We start from the raw sequence: 19,756 nt of genomic DNA, 5'->3' as shown, positions 1-19,756 counted from the left end.
TTGAGGTTTTTTATACTATGGACAAAAGTGAGTGGATTTATTGAGATGGGGGAGGGTGTAGTTGAATATAGACTGCTTGGAAAAGGCCCAGATCAAAAAAGGCCCAGAGGAAGTTGTGGCAGTGGTGCTTTGTGCCCTGTCAAGCCTCAGGGACGAGGCTGTGCTGGGTTTGGAGTGGGTTGTGCTGCTCATAAATCCATCAGTGGCCCCTAAGCAGCCCCATAATCCTTGGCTCAGGCCTGAGGCTGAGCACAGGCACATGGAGCTGAGCTGTCCCACGGGGTGCTTTGACTGAAGCCCTTCAAAGGGGCTTTTCCCTTTGGAAAGTGGTAATTTTATTACGGGTGAAATGAATGAGGTCTCTGGAGATGCCTCATTTATAGCCTCCTGGAGAGCTTCCATGGGCTGCATGGCACACTCCAGCACTCCCTGCCAAGCAGCCCCTGGATGCCCAGATCCCCTCTCTGGGCTCTTTCCATGGATGAGAGGTGCTTCCTAGGAGGCCTCCTTCCCATGGCTGCTGCCCCTTGTCCTCCTGCTCTGGGTGCAGGATCAGGAGCCCATCCCTGGGCAAGCAGCACCTTCCTGCCAGATCCTCTGGAGTGCCAGGGCCGCCCGTTCCTTTGGCACAGCCTGGAGCTGATTTCCCTTTGGCACATTGATTTCAAGGCCCCTCAGGGAGGGAAGAAGGCAGAGTTTTTGGAGCAGATGGAGAGTAAGGGGAGCCCCTGCCTGACACTGGTGTGTGGAGCACTGACACAAGGAGCGGCTCAGCTCCCACAGCCAGGGGTGCAGCTCGGAGCCTGGCTCAGCACATCTCTCATGGGAACTTCACTGGCAGAGGCTTTTTCCTAAAAGGAAGAAAAATGAGGTGCAAGCTGTATTTTCCCTTCCATTCCACTGCATCACACAGTTCCACGAGTCCCACCTCGGTGCTGTCCCTGGGAAGCTGGGGTGTCGGAGGCTGCTGAGCAAGAATTAGAGGACATGTGTCTTGCCTTTAGTTCATTGCCTCAGGGGCTGTTTTGGCTTCAGTCACCTCTGCTTCCTCCCCCCTTCCATCCCCACCCCATTCAAAAAAAAAACCCAAACCCCAGCACCGAGAGATGAAAAATTCTGACTGCATTGGGCAACAGGGGTGAGGATGGCAGCTGGAGGAGACACCTGGGGCTCCTTGCCAGGGGCAGTGTCAGAGCAGTTTTGCCCAGACATCCCCTGGTCCCAGCTCCTCAGCACTGCTCAGCCTGGTGCCGCACACAGGCTCTGAGTCTTCACAGAGAACCTCCCCTGTGAGTTGGTGTAAGGGCATTTGAGGCCATTTGTCCTTCTGACCTTCATGGCTCCCCCTGGCAGTATGTCCCACAACTTAATTATGTGTGAGTGGAAAAAGTGCTTCCTGTTTGTTTTCTAAATTGTCCAAAAGCCTCCCTGGCTCATCTGTCATCCTGGGAAGGTGAGTAATGGCCCTGCTGTGGCTTGTCCACACTCCCCCTGAGTTCACAGCCTCCTCTCCTGCCCTGCCTCTGCTCAGGCTCAAGCTGCTGAGTTTTGCTGCCTAGGTGGGAGCAGGGGGCTGCCAACTTCCCCTCAGACCCTGAGCCCTGCACCCTCTCTGGCCCTGCAGAGCCTTTGCTGAGGTGAACTCATGCTGGAAACCTTCCCCCTCTTGCGGAATCAAGGTTGTAAAGAAGCTGCTACACATGCCCAGGTGTTTTAGTGTCTGAAAGCAGGGTTGGATGTTTCTGACTACATTCTTCATCCTCGTGGAGAGCAGGAGAAAGCAAAGGGAGTTGTGCTGTAGCTGTGAGCGCCCCAAGGTTTTAACCTCCCCCTGGGAGAGGGATCAGAGGGACTCTGGTTTGTGCACTTCATGTCCCAGCTTCAAAACCCTGCGTGTTGCCTGGGGGCTGTTATTCTTTTTTTGTGCCCTGACTCTGCAGTTTGGATTCAAGAACGCTGAAGAGACATTTCATGCTGTTTCAAGTGAGATGCCCTCATTCTGCATAGCAGCACTCTCAAAGTAATCCGTGGATCTAGGTTTCTCTCCTGTGTGTTGTCTGTCGCTCTCCAAAGTGCACCTGAAGCACTTCTCTGGCCCTCAAGTACTGTTCTTGTTTGCAGCCACGAGTGGCAGCATGAGCATCTCCTGGTTCTGTCACATCCCCCTGAGCTCTGCCTGCTGCAAGGATGTTCCCTGGCTGCTCCACAATCTCCCAGCATGGCTCCAGCCCCCCAGCCTCCTGTTCTCCCCCAGATTTCCTGTCCCCAGTGCTCAGGAGGGATTCCAGGAAACCCAGCCCTAAGGGAGACACTTGTTCATCACTGGAAAAGTTGTTTTGTCAGAGCAGGAAGAAATGCTTGGCTGCCTTGTCAAATCTGTAGCTCTAATTCTGCTGTGGGACAGTGACACAGTGTCATGTGCAGGATGGGGTGAGGGATGGCAGGGTGAAGTGCTGCAGGTGCCCAACCCTGTCCCCAGAGGCTTCCTGAGGACAGAAAGACACCACACAGGGTGAGGGAAGGGTCGTGGTGGAGAAAGCTTGGTTCGCTTTATTTGTATCTGCCCTGTCCCCTTGACACCCACACCCCCACCGCCGATCCCGTTCCTTCCTCAGGAGAGAAGCAGCCTCTGGTCACAGTGACAAGAGGAGGAAGCGAGTCCCGGTGGCGAGGACAGAGCAGCAGATGGCACTCGAGCACCAGCCCAGCCCCGCTCCGCCGGTTCGGGCTGAGCCACGCCGGGGAAGCGCGGCCGCTCGGGCTCGCAGTCCTTGAAGGGAGATGTATCATCTCAGCTATACACTGCGTCTGTAGGACCTTGATTTACATGCCTCGGATGTTCCTCTCTGCTCGCAGGTCCAGATTGTATCTCTGCTTGTGCAAGTTTGTCCTTACACAGTGTCTGGATGTGAGATGATAAAGGGAGAGTGTTGCTTTTCACTCACAGAGACAGACCCCTAATTTGCTTGGATGTGTTTTGTGATTGTGGCATGCCTTTCCCTCAGAGCTGCCTCAGAACACAGAAACAAGATAAATTTTTTTCTCAAATAAGATCATTTTTCCCCTCCAGCCAAAAGGAAGTGAGTTTGTTGTCCTCACACTGAAAATGGACTTGTAAGTGCAGAAAGTGAAAAGCAAAGTTCAGCGTGATTGTAACAGAGGCAACAGCCAGAGGAATGAATGAATCAGGGGAAAATGTTCCTGTTGAGATGGTCACAGTGTGTGCGGGGCACAAAGAGAGGTCCCCTGGGTGAGGAGCTCTGGCTCCCCTCGGTGTCCCAGCACTGCTGCTGCTCCTGGCAGAGCTGTCACATACCAGGGCCGGCAGTTTGCAGGGACAGCTGAGCTTCCACATACACAAGCCCTGACCCCGGATTCAGACCATGCTCATTCTCCTCTGGACCCCTGGGACACTTGCCAGTGGCAGCTGAGATGGCACAAGCCCCCTGAGGTGCCACAGCCTGTGCCAGGCTCTGTTTGCCTGGGCTTTGCCCTTGAACAGGACAAGACACCCGGGGTGGGTTTGGCCAGGAATGGGGAGGAAGCTCTTGCCCCAGTGTCTGCTGAGCACCCTGGCCCCAGGCTGAGTGTGCTGTGCCCCCTGTTATTGAGAATGGGGGGAAAAAACTGCTTGTGAGCCCCCAGCTCTCCCATGTGTGAGATCCATGCAAATCCAGATTTTTGTCAGCAGCTTGACCTCTCAGGCAGTGTTCTGGCTCTGCAGTGAAGAGGTGCCCTCGTTCTTCCCCTTGCCTGACTCCTGTGTAATGGAAGGGCTAAATGCTTATTACTTTTTTGTAGCCTTTTCCACTTGCCAATCAAACGTGTCTGGTTGGGGTTTGTTTTGTTTCCGTGTTGCTGGGACTGTGCAGGACTCTCCATCTCGCTGTAATTATGGTTCCATCATTGTCTTGGCGCAAAAACATCTGCTGTCTCCCTGTGATCTCCACTTCCCTGTTTCTTTGGAGAATTTCATGGATCCCGATGACCTTCTATTTTCCATGACATCTCAGTGTACGCAGCTGTTCCTCTTGCATTCCCCTGTCTCTCCATCTACCTCTTTTTTCCTATCAGCATCTCCAATGCATTTGGAATTTCAGCTCATCTGCTTATCAAATCAATATCTCGCCGTCGCCTCTGCGCCGCAGCCACCGGGAACACAGCACTTTGCCCCCCACTGCTGGGCTGCCTTCCCTCTGAGCACAATGCCTCCCCCAGCTCCCGCCTGGAGCCTTTGCTTTTCTCATTTAACATTTTAAAGTCCATTTTCTCAGGCTTTTTATTTTGATTGTTTTGTACCCTTTGGCTGTCTGGGTCTGAGGGCTGTCAGTGCTGCGGCTCCTCCTGAGCAGTGATGTGCCGTGGGATGGATGGATGGATGGATGGATGGATGGATGGATGGATGGATGGATGGATGGATGGATGGATGGATGGATGATGTGGCCACTCAAGGTGATGTCACTGCTGGTAGCTAGTGACAAACTGAGCAAAGTTGGAGTGTGTGAGGAGAGGAGTTCTGAAGGGTCTGGAGAAATACAGGCTCAGCTGCTGGTTTCATGTGACCTTGTTGAAAAAGCATGAGGTCCATGAGAGCAATGAACAGAGATACTTCAGGTTTTATTCTGTTCTGGCACCTTTTATTACTAGGACTTTACTCGTATGCCTATTCTCTTAAAAAATATTAATTAAAAAATCAGTCCGATAGCTGCTTCAAATGGACTAATAAAACTGGGATATGACAGGACCTTAAATCTCTGCTTTGTTCTGAAAAGTGCACATCCAATTTTCCACCTCCCACTCCTGTCTCACCTGCCTGCATGGCAGGACCCCAGCCTGGCCCAGGGTACTCTGTGATGCTGCAGCAAAAGTAATCCCTAGAATATTAAAGACATTTGTGGTTTTGTTATTTTAGTCACCTTTAACCCATGGTCTGTGTACATCTGAGCTAAGAATATCCTGTTCTTGAAAGGTTTTGCAGGAGTTTGGCACCTGGAAGGTGTGACAGAGGAGAGGGGAGCAGGTAGGGAGCTGGTGGAGATAAGGAATCACACAATAACTTCATAGATGGATGGAAATAAGACCGTGTTTGTATCACAGCTTTTCCTCTTTCAGGGGTGTGTTTATGCAGAGCTGGTTTTTATACAGATCTGCATTGCATATGGGTGCTTGTACCTAAGTAGGGCTGTGAAATCATGGATTAAGGGTTCTAGTCATCCAGAAGGAGGGATGTGGCAGTTGGAGTGGATAATGACTCCTTACTGGGGAGGAGAAATGCTCCCATGGAGATGGGAAGCAGTGGGTTTGGTGAGGACTCAGCTCTGTGTCCTCACCCAGGCAGAGCTGTTGGAGCATCACCAACAGCAATTCTTGTTCCCTGGTGACAAGGACAGTCAGCAGCACCTTCACTGGGCTTTTGCCCCTGTACAGGGAGAAGGCACAGCAGCAGCCTGGCTCCAAAACGGGGGCTCAGGTGTTGGGCCAAGAGTGGATCTGGAATGGGCCAAACCAGAGCAAACCGAATGGGAATTGCATAGGGAATAAGTGTTAGAGGGAATAATCTGCATCACTTAATGTTCCAATGACTTTGAAATAATTGGCTGTTTCCTGGGCATATCCGGAAGAGCTAAAGTGTTCTCTGTTGCCTTTTGCCTGGTGATCTTCCAAAGACCTGACTGTCTGCCTCTCCCTCACCCTTTACCTCCTTGGCCCCCCTCCCTCAAATTTCTCCTGGAGTTTGTATTTTTCCCCCAACAATGTCTCTAAAGAATCACAAATGTGTAACGTGTGTCCCAATGCTTGGATTTTAATAACATGCAGCAACCCTCATCAGCACAGGCAATTTCACATTCAACACATTATTGCTATTTAAAGCGCCGAGGTATAAAAATGATTGGCAATCCAGCTCTGCCAGCCCGCGCCGCCGCTGCCAGATTGTGATTTTTAATATTGGCTGCTCTGCGCAGTTGTTCCCTCACCTTTGACTTGCAGATTTCCCAACGTCAAAATAGCAAAATCATTTTGGGTTGTACCAGGCACATTGCTCGCTGCTGAAAAGAAGCAATTATCATTAAATATCCCCCTGGCTGGATGTACACAGACACACCCCCATGGGCTGGGCTGCTCCGCGTCTCCAGCCCGGCATTTCCCCGGCTCTGCAAATACCTTCTACCCGAGCTGCTGGATTTTGGGGGGATGGGGGACCACGGGCAGGTGGGGTATTGTGTTGTCTTTCTGTTATGGTTATGGAAGAGGGAGGACACTGGGATTCATCCCAGAGGTGCTGCTCCAGGAGGGCTGGTGATTTTTGTGTTCCCAGGGCTGTGACAGAGATCTCGCACAGAGCCCAGAGGTGTTGGTTGTGTCAGGGCTGTTCCCATGAACCTGTTGCTCTGGGTTAATGTACAGTGTGAGTAAAAATTGGACCTCTGAGAATTTCTGTTTGAGGCAACCTCTCCCTGCTTACCTTGAGGTGACCAGAAAACTACCCTTCTGGCATGAAAACAAGACTGTTTTTACTGAGATAATGGCCCTGGAAAGTTCTCTGTGTGCCATACAAAATCAAGTGACCACATGACAGGTGGGTAATTTCTCTCCTGCTGTTGCTTTCTGAGGTCCCTACTCCAGGCCCCGCTGCAGGGTGGCTGGAGGAAGGCAGGAACATCCTCATCCTCAGCTCTGCTCGAGGAGCTGTGCAGGGAGCAGGACCCACAGCAGGGTCCCGGGGGCAGGCAGTGCAGTTCTGGGGTCACACCTCGGGCTCCCACAGCTGCACAGCCCAGTGGTGACACCGGGAAGAGCTGGGAGTGGGGATGAGGCTGGGTCGAGGGACCGAGCGAGCTCACCAGCACAGTGACATTTAACAGTGGCCTTTCTCTCTTCCAAGAATACCTTTTCCCTCTTGTTCCCCACAGCAGTGGAGGAGACGGCGTGCCAAATCCACCTGCTCCAGAAGCTTTTGGAACAGGAAAGAGGAAATCTTTTGGGTGATCTTGGGGAAATCTTTGTGCCTTGTGCAGATGTGGAGTGAGCAAAGCCCTGGGAAAAGGCGGCCCCTGGAGCCAGGGAGCAGTAGCAGCACTTTGTCACCATATTTACACTTCCACTGGCCCAACATGAAGCATTTGGCTCTCCTCCACATGCGGAAGGGATTAGCTACTTCATAACATCCAGACAAGATAATCTCCAATTTTGCCTGGAAGAAGTCCCTGACAAAGAGCAGCAAAGCAACAATAATGCCAGACGAAGCAGTAATTGAGTTTCCCTTCTTATTACTTTCTCGGCTAAGTTTGTGTTGGTTTAAATTTTATTTTTTTGTTGTTGTTGATACAGAACAGCAAAACACTGTCCCTGAGCTGATTCAGACCAGCAGAGTTCCGTCTGTGAACTGCAGCCACACAAGGAGGTGAGCAAAGAGGGGAGGGGGAACGACTGCATAAAGTTACGTGCAGTGTAAGATATGTTCCACGCTCCATCCTCACTGGAGCAATGCTGCTCTGATGGTGCATCACACTAAAAGCCCACGAGAGCCACAGGGCTTTATTGCTGCATCAATCCAAAATGGCCTTGGCCAGGAAGAACAAATCCAGGAGCCTCTGCCCACTCCAGCTAAGTATTTTTCAGTTTCCCCAAGTTGTTCCTTCCCTTGAAAGAGCACCCTAGTAAGAAATAGCAGGAAGAATAGTTGCTGGGCTCCTGTGGGCCTCCAGGCGTGGTTCCCCAATGATGCGGAGAGTTTCATTTGCAAAGGTGAAGCTGAAGCGCTCTCAAGTGCCAGCGAGGCAAATGTCACCTCCTGGAGCGCTGCTGGACCGTGGGCTGGGCACGGCTGGTGGCTCAGCTCAGACAGCCCCAGCTCAGCACCTGCTCCTGCAAAATTGGGCAAGCAATGGTGCATGCAGGAGATGTTTGCTGGCACTGTGTTGTCCCACCAATATTTTAAGGATAACATAAGAGGCTGCTGTTAATTCTGGCCTCCAAGCAGAACACGTCATCCTTGTTTCCTTTCTCTGTTCGCTAAGTGATAGCCATGTATATTTTTAAGTGGATTGTCCTCTGGATTCTTTTTATTTGTCATCCAGTATCAAAGCTGTAAAGGTCACATTTTTCAAGTTCTTTCCTTGGAGCTTCAAAGACTGTACATTTTCTTTAAACAAAAACTAAAAACCCAGCAATTTTAGAAAACCACTCCACACCCAGGGACTCGGGAAAGCTCTAAATATCACTACCAAAGCCCAGTGCTCTCAGCTCAGCTTAAGAGCAGTCTGATTTTGCTTAACTGTAACCAGTCTGTAAGTGTATTTACACTTACAAATTGCACATTTTTAATTGTGCCTGTTCATGAGCAAGTCATGACAAACAAGTGCCCAGTTCTTATTTCAGTCAGTTAAATGTTTGGTCCTGCTCAGCCCATCTCCAGGCTCTGCACCACTCCCTCATCCCATGGGAACACAAAGGCTCCAGGTGGAGCAGGGATGTCACCTCGGGGCTGTGACAGTCACACAGAGCACACACAGGCCTCGGTGCCAGGCTGACCTGGCTGGGTGCCACCTCCAGGACAACACGTGGTGCTCAATCTGGCATCGAGGTAGAGGGGAGGGGGATGATGCTTGACCCAGCTGAGAGCCTTAAGTGCAAAATTAACCCATCAATGTAATTTGGATAAGTCTGAAGTGGCAGAGTGACTTCATTACAGTGCAGTGCTCCATGTGGGATCCCAGCCTTTCTTCCTTCAGTGTCTGGAGCCTGGAAGCCACTTCTGCTGGGCTGTCAGCTGGGCTTCACACAGGTTTTCATACAGGTCTCAGTGTGAGTATTACGCAGGTGGATGAGGCTGGAAGGGAAATGAAGGACCTAAAGATCTGGATCCAGCTCAGGAGGAGCGAGGGGAGCATTGTTACAGACCTTGTCACCCAAAATCTCTCTTGGCTCTTACTCTCCTGACAAAGCCTGTTCTAATTATTTGCATAGCTTGATCTTGACATCAATGGAAACTCCAGCTGAACTTTGGCCAAGAAAGGACGGGTATGTCAGGGCCAGTTGCTTAATTATGTTTACAACTAAATTGCTGCAGTACATCTTCACTTCCTCAAAAGTGATTTTCCTCTGCTCTTTAATTTCATAGAACAATATGAAAGACATGAATCTTCATGAAACTCCTCTCCTAATGCAGCAGAGACTCCAGAATGTTTGCAGGCTTTGCTTTTCATCACAAGAGGTCCCAGGGGAGGTTCAAGGTAGGATCCTTGCCATCCTGGCTCAGCAATCACAGAAAGCCAAATAAATAAAGCAGGAAGTTGGCAAAGCCCTGATTCAGCAAAGGCAGAAGCACAAGTTCAGCATTAACCTCTGCTTAAAATGATTTGGAACAGAAGAGTTAATCTCATGGCTGCCCAAAAGTCAGACCAGGAATCCAGGGCCTTGACAGTTGGCACATCAGTGCTTTAAATCTAATGGGAGAGGGTGGTTAAAGCTGAGGAACAGCTTAAATATGAGAAAAGCACATTCCCTGGTAGGAGGTGACAACTCAAAGTCTGTTTTTCGGTCCATGGCCAGACATTGTGGTTGTGTATGATTTTGGCCAAGGCACTGATGCCCTGAGGGAGGCTGACATTGGATAGCAGTGGATGGATTGATTCCAGAGGAGGCTGCCATGGGGGGCCCAGCAGCTCCTCCTCACTCCCATCCCTCACCAGGAGGTCCCTGGGCAGCGCTGGGAAGGGCTGGGGACTGGAGGGGTGTCAGGGCAGCAGCTCAGCCATGGGCTGCAGTGCTTCCCCTGTTCAGCAAGCACCGCCCTGGTGAAGCCTCTCTGATGTGGGAAGGAAGGTGTAGGATCACGGTAAGGGTCCATCAAATACAGGAGATCAAAATACAGGGGAGGGGTGCAGGGTCTGCCCTTTGGGGTGCAGGGGTTTCACTGGACACTGGGTCAGAGCAGAGGGAGGGAGTGCAGGATGCCTCCTGGAGAGGTGGTTTGCAGTTTAAATGTGTGAGACATCCCCTGAGGAGGGAGTGCGATGCTGTCCCAGCCCAAAACATGCCCGACCCTGTGGGTGCCGGCGGGACGCGGCTCCCGCAGCCGGTGAAGCCCGGCTCCCTCACTCTCCGTGCTTATCTGATCTGCACCTCCGTAATGATGTGGTTAGAATTGAATTATGGTGCTTTAATGTAGTTACAGCTACATTTCCCAGGCACATTTCTTCCTGACGTACAATGCTGGAATTTAGGATGTGGCCAGAGGCTGTGTGTGACTCCTTGTCTCCCGGGCTTGTTGCAGCCTTGCCACGTGCTGTGCCAGGCCCTGGCTGGAAAGGCAGACTTAGGAGCTCAGTCCATATCTGCTGCTGGAAAATCAGTGAATTACAGGGAATTACATTAAAGGTAACCCCAGGGCGACAGCCCTGTGTGCAGGGAGTGAGGCTCCTGCCCGCACACGGCCGTGCCGCTGCAGCGGGGAGAGGCATGGCCGGACAACAGCCCCTGCACGGACAGTGTCCCACAGCGGTGCCCTACAGCAGTGTCCCACAGCTGGGTCTGGTTCTGTCCTTGTTTTCCAGCTGCAGGAAAATACCTTCCAAGATACATGGATGAAGGGGTGATCTTCAGCCAGTATCTGTGGTAGTGTGACCGTGAGGATGTTGTGCCCGTTGAAGATCTGTGCTGAGACAGTCTAAAGCCTCATGGAAACTTTCTTGCTCATGTCTCCTTTGCTGTGAACTTAATGGTCACGGAATTTGCTGTATCAGCAATGAGAATCATTTGATTAACTGGAAAGAAGCAAACTAAGTAGTTGACTCTAAAATCAGGCAGGAAATTATGGGTTTGCCATTTCCATCATGCCAGGGGTGCAGGAATGCTCAAGCTTCAAAATGTGAGGGATACCCACCATCTACAGAGAGGGAGCTTTGCTTATCAACCTCTCCTGGTGTTTTCATCAATTCTGATCTGCCTGTTGTTAATTTAGAACGATGGTGTCCTCTGGGGAGTGACTTGTTTTTCCTACCCCTGATTCAGCTCCACACTTGTGAATTTTAAGTGCATGTGCATATATAAATGAGTGTCTGTATTTATCCAGATCCTGCCAGTGCACGTTTTGCAATAATTCTCCTTGGATGCTCTTGCTTTCTCCTGCAGTCGATTTTTTTGAATGACATGGAACTGATAATGGATGTGGTTTCAGTGTGATCAGGCTGACTCGTCTCATTCCACCTCTCCTGCTTTTGAGCAAGAATGTGAGGACTTGCTGTGTCTATTTTAGATTCCGTCATGAAAGGAATAATTGAGATTGAGATTCTTAGTCACTCAATGCGGAAGGTCAGGGAATTAATGCTGTGTTACACCAGACCATTCATTTACTGGGCCTCCTTTTTTTTTTCCCCTTAACTGTCTGTAGAGGAAAACAAATGTGGCTCAGAGAAGGTAACGCATCTTCAACACCGTGCACAGCCCCAGCCTCTGATAATACACACTGTTTATCTTTATTTTGGGGGTGTTCCAGGGTAGTTTTATCATCATAATTGATTAGTGGCGACAGGGAGAAAAAAATCCAGGAGTAACAGGAAGAAATGATTCCAGTGAATCCATTGACTCAGTGGTAGCATTGATCTACTTCTGGGAATTATTTATAGGAGGAGATTCATAGTTAATAATATTAGTTTGGACTTTGGGAGCAGTTTATCAGAGGCTCTTAAAGGCCTTTGGTAAAAATTAATCAGGGAGAGACATAAGGTAGACGGCCTGGTTTTGGGAGAGGGAAGGAAATGGGATTTCTGGCATCATGCCATCCATCCCAGGGCAAGAGACAACACAAGGAGTAACTTGGGGTGCTTGGATACGTCCAAGCACAGGAATGAGAGGCTGGATTTCCAGCTGCTGTATCGGACAGCAGAGCTGGGGAAAGGTCTTTGGAAAATTCCCCATTAACCCCCTCCTTGAGATGAAGCCAAGGTGCCCACAGGACAGTCACCCCCACCAGATCCAGCAGGGAGAGCTGCCCAGGGACAGCACAAACCCTCCTCTTCCCCTGCCTCTCCTCCCCGCTTTGTTTTTGGCTTTAACTTAATTGATCTGTATCCTGCAATCCTACCCGCAGGAGGAATGACACATCTGAAAAAAGCAGGAGGATTTGTTTAAAGTGAGCTGCTTGGGTTTTTTGCTGTGTGTATATATAGAGTTGCCTGGAAGTAGTAAATAGAATTAAACACTATGGTTCTGAAAAACAAAATTCTCAGGGCTGTCTGTTGATTTCAAAGCTGATGAAAACAAAGCAGGCTTTGAAATCTTTCCTTGCAGAGCTTCCCCCTCCTCCCTTATCATATGATAGATGGGCCTGATAATATTTGGGTTTTATTCTTCTTTTGAAACAGTTGAAAAAATGCTGTTTTCTCAGTTAAGATGAAAATCACGATGTTTTTAATAAGGTCAGTGTAATGTCTTCATTAGCAAATGCTGAAATAATTTGATGCAGATCTGGAACTTGACAGGAAAAAAACTACAATGTCTACCCAAAATATAGAGCCACATTTGCACCAGGTGTGAATCAGTACTGCTTCCCTAAAATTACTGGTTCTGGGATAACCAATTCCGGTTTAGGGACTGGCTGCTGTGTTTTTAAGTAACTCCCTCCTGCACAGCCAGACTCAGTGGGTTTTGTTTGTTTTCCTGCCTGGCCCTGGGCTGCTGTGAGCCCCAGGGCTGGGCAGTGCTCATGGGTGTTGGGTTTGGTGGTTTCCTTTCAGGTGATGGAACAGGTGGAAACAAAGAGAGGGGCTGGCAGCATGGGAGGAGGTGTAGAGCTCACCACAAAGAAACATGGGTGGATGTTAATGGATGGACAGCCTGAAATGGAATCAAAAATATCCAACCCACCAAGTCTGTGAAATTTTGCCTACAAATATCACAACCAAAGCTGCTGAGTGCTGTGCACTTTAAAGCCTCTGTTATGGATCCCAGGGATACATAGGAAGTCTTTGCCCAGCTTTATGGAGATGTGGATGGTACCTGGACAACCCTGACCAGCCTGACACCACAGACCCCAAAGAGATCTCTTCAATCCCCTGTGTTGTTTCTCCTCCGGGGCAGGGGGGGCACAGCCCCTTTCCTGGTGGGGCTCTGTGGGGCGCTGCAGGCGCTGGCATAATGCCCAAGGCAGAGATGCACCAAGAGGACCAATTGTTTGCAATGACATATTCTGCATTTTAAATGATCTTTGACTTCCTGGCAGCTCCCCAGCATGTCACCCCCTGGAATTGTATCTAAATAACGTTTGTCAGGTGAAGCCACAGCTGGGCAGCAGGCAAGGCCCTGCTCCTCACCAGGGACCTCTGAAACCCACCGGCCGATCAATCTCCACAACCTGCTAAATGATAGATGGAATGTAATATAGGTCATTATTTCTTCCCTATGCGTGAAAATGAATTATTCAGTAAAGATTTAGATCCTTTTTATTATGACACTGAATTTATAGAGCATACAAAACATAAATGCAGATTTCTACAGCCCCAGATAGATGAACTCGATCTCCAGGCAGCGTGAGGTGGGTGCAGCCCCTCGGCATCACTGCAGAGCAAAGATGGGATGTCCAAGGCACATGGCTGCAGCCTGGGGGATTGGGACCTGCTACCTTCCTTACCTGGCACAGCATTCCTAATCCATGCCCAGCTGGCTTAGGAGCCCAAGATCTCTTTGTTTCAGAAGTCAGGCTCTCAGGACCCATGTATCTTCAAGGAAATTTGGGGTCTCCTGTCGCTTTGGCCTTATAAATGCTGATCTTAACAAACTCTGCATCTCAGTCTCTGATGTGAAACAGGAGTTGTAAAAATTGAAGGGAAATCGGTGAGGCTAAAACCTGCTAATGAGAGTAGAGTAGGTGCTGCGTGAGTACATGGACAAATGTGATCGTCCTGCATTCGTCTGTCCTGTGGAGCCGCCGTGGAGGATCCTGACTGGTCTGAATCAATAGCAGTAACTTTCCTTGTTATTGGACTAAATGCTCCAACTTTTAATTGTGCAGCTGGGGAGAATGTTATCCCTGGCCGGCAGTTACAGATGTCAGCTTTGCAGTTCATTAGCTACTTCCCAAATTCCACTGGGAGTTTGGATTTTTAGCATGAACATTAGAGGCTGGCGAGGAGGAGAGCAGAGGGCAAGCATGCAAACTCTCAGCGGGCTGGAGGAAAATCTGGGATTGGGGCTGGAACGGCACCTTTGGCACTGGGTGCTGTTGACTGCTGCCAAAGGAACAGGACAGCGGGTCCTGGTTTGTCACCCCTCGGCTTCAGGCTTCAGGGTGTCCCCAGAGCATCCCTGCTGCCGTGAGTTTGGCTTCTGCTGTGACAGCAGAGTGCTGAGAAAGAGCGAAACCAACTGAACAGATTGAAACTGGTCACCCCCCTGAACCCAGCCTGGGCTCTGGGGGAGGTGGAGAAAGAACGTACTGATAAAGTCTTCCCAAAGCCATTTGACCTGTAACGTTCACTGACGGAGGGGATAACAGTGGAGATTTCCTTTTAATATATAGCAATCCAAATTTCTTTCTGAGCCATAAGCAGCTGTACTGAAGTTCCTTCTGTCCATCAGCAAAATCTGTCTTGTGCTTGTTCTGGAACCCCTTTAAAATTCTGCACCGCTGCCAGAGAGATTAAAGGGGTAATATAACCCCAGGAACCGCTTTCCCAACTCGTAATTTCCCGGTGATTATTACGAGAAATAGCTGAGATCTAAAGGAGGCTCAAAGGGGGGAGAAAAAGACTGTTCCTTAATCCCCCCATCCGCTTCCTTTGCACATTGGTGCTGCTCACCCTGCTGGGGTAGGGCCAGGTCAGACCCTTTTCCCTGCCCACTCTGGAGGAGCAGAACCTGCCCCACTGCTGAGCCAGAGTTCAGCACTTCATGGCAAAACAAACCAAATAAAGGGAATTATATCCCATTTTACAGTGGTCAGCAGCACAGCATGAAGAGGAGTGTTTCTCCAGTGGGCCTGACCTCCCAGCCCTGCACACATCCACATTCCCACCTTGTTCATTACTCCCTGCTGGAAAGTACATCCACATACTTCCCCAGCCCCAGTAAAAAATACTATAATCCCTGAGCTGGAAATAGTTGGTAACCCCAAAATAGCTCTTGCAGGCTTGGCTGCTGAGCTGGGAGGTCTTTGGTTGGGAGACACTCGGTGCTGGGCAAGCAGAGGAATTCAAAATCCATGGATGTCTCTGAAAATGTAGGGCAACGTGGCTCAGTCCCACTGGGCGGGCGGCCCATCCTCCCGCCAGCGCTCCTTAATTTAGGCGAACCTGATTGCTTTCACCTTAGATAATTACACCAATACCTGGCAGCCCCATCCCGCCGCTCCTGCCTGACACTGCAAAGCACTGGCCAAACGCCGAGTGGGAAATGCGGGAGCCGAGGGGAAACGCTGGCCGGGCAGTGCCTGTGGGGCCGAGGGGTTCAGTGGCGCTGCTGGAGCCTTGGGATGTGGGGACAACAGGAAACAGGGACACGGGGATGCTGAAGGCCTGGAATGCAAGGGCAGTGGGATGTGAAGGAGCCCCGGGAGTTGGCGAGACAGGGACCTGGGGCCGCGGGGGTGCAGCAGCCGCACGATGAGGGAGCACCGGGCCCCAGCCGCCCTTCTCTGAGCAGCCCTACAAAGCTGCAGTTTAAACCCGGGGTGCTCGCAGGGTCCAGGCGGTGCCAAGGGCAGCGTGGGTGCGATGCCCAGGCTTGGTGAAGGCATAAATGACACCTCTCAGTAACGCCCGAATTCTTCCCGAGACCCTAAAATTTAATTTTCCTTTCCTGGACACCTAGCAGGCACTTTCCAGCCCGTGGAATTCTTCCCTGCCGCCCGCCTGCGTGCGCGGGGTGGGGGGCCGGCAGAGGACAGCCGCAAGAGCCACCCGTCGGTGGGGCCGGTGGGGCCGGTGGGGTCGGGGCCCCGGGCGGGCAGCCCCGGTGTCACGGACACGCGTGAGGGGCGGCCGCGCGCGGGGAGGGCGCGGTGACGTCACGGTGACGTCACGCAGGGCCACGCGCCGGCGGAGGCTCCGCCCCCGTGAGGGAGGGGCGGGATGGAGGGAGGGGAGGATGGCGGCGGGGGGAGGGAGCGCCGGCGCGGCGCTGAGCTAAGCCGATCCCACGTGTGACGGATCTGGCTGCTGCCCCAGCGCCTCTCCAGTGAGATCCTCCGGTAGCGGAGGGAGGAGGAGGAGGAGGAGGAGGGGGGAAGGGAAAAAGGGGCAAAGCAAGCGGAGCGAACCGAGCCGGAGCCGGGCCGGGGGGGGCGGGTTGGGCGGGCGGGGGGGGTTCTCTCAGGGGCTCTCGCTCGGCGCGGCCATGGAGGCGGACGGGAGCCAGGCTACCTCGGGGAGCCCCGGAGAGGCGCAGCACGACCCCGGGTAAGTCGGCGGGGCGGCGGGGGCGCGGAGCGCGGCGGCGAGGGGCGGTCAGGCGGGCCCGCCCCGCTCCGCGCCGCTCCGCTCCGCGCCCCTCCGCCCCGCCGGGAGCTGCCCCGTCAAAATGGCCGATCCCGCACCGGCGCTCAACTCCGCTCTGCTCTCTCCCTCCAGCAAGATGTTCATCGGCGGCCTCAGCTGGCAAACCTCACCAGGTAACCCCCGCCCGCCGCCCCCTCCCCACGCGTGTCCCGCCCCGCGTGGGCCGCGTCCCGCCGCGCCGGGCCCTGCCCGCGCCCCCCCATCCCTGACCCTCCTCTCCCTCTCTGCTCTCTCTCCGCAGACAGCCTTAGAGACTATTTTAGCAAATTCGGAGAAATTAGGGAGTGTATGGTCATGCGGGACCCCACCACCAAGCGCTCCAGGTAAAACCGCCGCCCACCGCGCTCGGGCTGACAAACTTCGCGAGTTGCCGTCGGGGCGGGTGGACCCGCGCCCCCCAATCCTACCCCAAAATCCCACCCCCGCATCCCACCCCACTCGTGGGGCGCTGCGGGAGGGCTCTCCCCGCCCGCATCCCTCCAGCCCGGAGCAGGAAACAAAGCGGCCGGTGGAGCCGGAGAGGGGCCGGGGGTCGGGGCCGGCCGCCCCCTGCACCCGGAGGCTTCGGGGGAGTGGAGAGGAAGGGGGGGGACGCAGCGGTTTATTTTTATGACTTCTCCCTTTGGCTCTAATTCTCATCACCGCCCCCCCCCCCCCCCGCCATCCCCTCGCTCTTTGTCTCTCGCAGAGGCTTCGGGTTCGTTACGTTCGCGGATCCGGCGAGTGTAGACAAAGTCCTGGCTCAGCCGCACCACGAGCTGGACTCCAAGACGGTAGGTGCTGCGTGGGGCTGCCCGGCCGCCCTTCCCGGCACGGCGGGGACGCGACCCGGGCGCTCCGAGCCCCGCTCGGGCCGGTGTCGCGGGCGGTGTCAGGCTGTCATTGAACCGGGACCTTGCATGGCTCGGCTTTTCCTTGATATTTTTTCTAGACTTTGCCTTTAAACTTACCGAAAGCGGTAACTTTTTTTAATTTTTTTTTTTTTTTTTTTTTCCGAAATCCGAATTCGCCCGTACCGAGCGCTGGCTCCTCCCCCGGCCTTATATTTTATTGAGCGGTGACATTGAAAAAGCTGTGGAGTAAAATCCAACTTTTTTTTTGGTGTTGGGCTGCGGAATGCTTCCTGCAGGGAACTTTGTGCTTCTTTTGATTGATTATTTATGTATTGGTGAGCGCGTTTCAAGGTGGGAGTGACTTATTGTCAAACCGTGAAAGCTGCTGCTCGTGTCATTTCCCAAAGTCATTTTTTGGAGAGGTCTCCTCACCTGTGATGGCAGGGCCCCTGCGAAATGCACGCGGTAATTTATGGGAAGCTCTGCAAGAGCTGGAGAGTGGATGTGGTAGAGAAGCACAAGTCCTGATGTGTTGTTGTTTCTCCAGAGCTTTTTTGCTGCGCTCAGTATCCAGTGCATAGCATAAGGAAAAAAATGCTTATGAGATTCAGCTGATCTATTTTATTTTTTTTTAATAAACGTTACATTTCTTTGATTTTTTTTTTTTTTTAACAATTTCACGCTTGAGTTTGCCCCCTGCCCCGATATGGTGTTTTCAGTGTTGGGTCAAACAAAAGGTAGTGGCAAGTGCAGCTCTGGGCCCTGTTTCCTCCCTGTGATCAAGGCCATGCAAAAAGATGAAGTTTTGTGCCTCCTACTTTGTTGTAGTTTTCAGCTTCGGCAAAGCTGGGAGGGGAGGGGGGAAGGACACTGGTAGAGGTCATCAGAGCTCTGGTGCTGCTGGCTCTGGAGGGGGCTGTGTTTTGGGAAGGGAAGGCTCGTGCTGGTGGAACTGCAGAGACCTTCTGCTGGACAGATCGAGCGTGGTCCTTGCTGTCACTGGGGTTTATAGTCTGTGTTCTGGGGCTTGAGGGTTTTATTTTAACCTGAGCGTGGTGGTAGGAGCAATCCTGTCTCGATGCTGCAACATCTCACGGGTGCCTGTGTGTGCGAGATTATAGACAAATGAAGAAAAGGAGAAGCAGGGAGCAAACATGAGGATATGATTTTTTAAAAATGTAATTTATGGAAACAAAAAGCCCAAAGCTCTTGTAGAAGCAGGTGGAATCTAGTGTTTTAATTTGACCTACAGATTCTGCTGGGCTTGCCTGAACATGAAGCCCATGCTTTCACATGCCTTAATAATTTGATTTTAGGTTTAATCAGATATGGTAAGATAACTGATTCAGCCGTGCTCCTGAAATTAAACTCACCAGACTTTTCATGTACAGCTATATTCTCTATGTGTTTTTAAAGATAAATTTAGATAAGAAGAACAAAGGCAAACAGTATCTTGAACGAGGGTTTAAAAAAAAAAATCATGGGAGGACACCCTGTCATATTTCTGACTATAATTAGGTCCTCCCCCAGCTTTTTTCTTGTATCACAGTCTAGTCCCTGCAATGTATAATTTGCTCTTCTCTGGGGGAGGGGTGAAGAGCTTCACCAGGGCAAATCTGCCTCGGTTTTGGTTGTGTGATAATGGTTGAATCAATCCAAATACAAAATTGACCTTAGAATCAGTAATGCAGCTTAAAAGTAAAGCACAGAGCCAGGCAGGTCCTTTCAGGCGTGTATTTGTAGAGTATTGTAGTAACTGTTGTGCAGTATAACAAGGCATTTGACTCTGTTTCAACGTTCAGCACAGGAGGCAGATCGGTTGGGTATTGGCATGGAAACGTCGCTCTTGTTTACAGTTACGTTAAAAGCTTTGTTTAGGTAATGGCCATTCATATCAGAAATAGTATTATAGTCATTTCCTAGAGGACTTGTAGATACAGTAAGTAGAATTGTACCTAACTAACTAATTTTTTTTTTTTGGTAGAACTTTTTTTTTTTTCTTTTTGGTTTTTTGTTCTTGTTTTTTGGTTGTTTTTTTTTTCTTTTTGGTTGTTGTTTAAATAGTTGACAGGGTTATGCAAAAGGTATGGATTTGCCACGTTCATTGCTAGTGTTTCTCTTCAAAGGCTGATGGTGTTTATCCAAAAGGTTTTGGGAAGGAAAATTCCGTTCTTTTAGAAAATCTGTCGCTGTGGTGCAAAGGACTCCATGCTCTTTGAATTGACCTTCAAAAATGAATGTGTTGCTTTGGAGTTTAATGGCCTTCCCAGCTTTTTACCAGCAGGACTTTGCAGTGATGTCCCTCTGGTGGGCCTGGTGTTCTTTGGTGGAAAAACGTGTAGTTTTGGAGCAAATACAGAAACGTGCGTATTTTTCCGCCTTTGGGTATCGCTGTGGAAAATCCGTACCTGTTGTATTTCCCCAGTAGAC

General features: G+C 51.2%; 1 protein-coding gene across 11 annotated transcripts in view; it reads left to right on the top strand.

Annotated features, from left to right (window-relative positions):
* The first annotated feature begins 16,305 nt into the window (after positions 1–16,305).
* MSI2 (musashi RNA binding protein 2) overlaps positions 16,306–19,756 on the top strand; it is a 207,976-nt gene continuing 204,525 nt past the window's right edge. For all 11 annotated transcript variants that reach the window (XR_014226992.1, XM_082294644.1, XM_082294650.1 and 8 more), the window contains exons 1-4: positions 16,306–16,394; positions 16,566–16,606; positions 16,735–16,816; positions 17,182–17,266. Coding sequence is in view for 10 of the 11 variants with exons in the window: in XM_082294644.1 (XP_082150770.1) it covers positions 16,333–16,394; positions 16,566–16,606; positions 16,735–16,816; positions 17,182–17,266 (270 nt within the window). In the remaining variant the exon portion in view is untranslated. The remainder of the gene's footprint in view (positions 16,395–16,565; positions 16,607–16,734; positions 16,817–17,181; positions 17,267–19,756) is intronic.

Source organism: Coloeus monedula (assembly GCF_965178545.1).
Source record: "Coloeus monedula genome assembly, chromosome: 20".
Taxonomy (NCBI): domain Eukaryota; kingdom Metazoa; phylum Chordata; class Aves; order Passeriformes; family Corvidae; genus Coloeus; species Coloeus monedula.
Note: the sequence above shows the minus strand (reverse complement) of the source record. Positions and strands in the feature narration are given on the sequence as shown.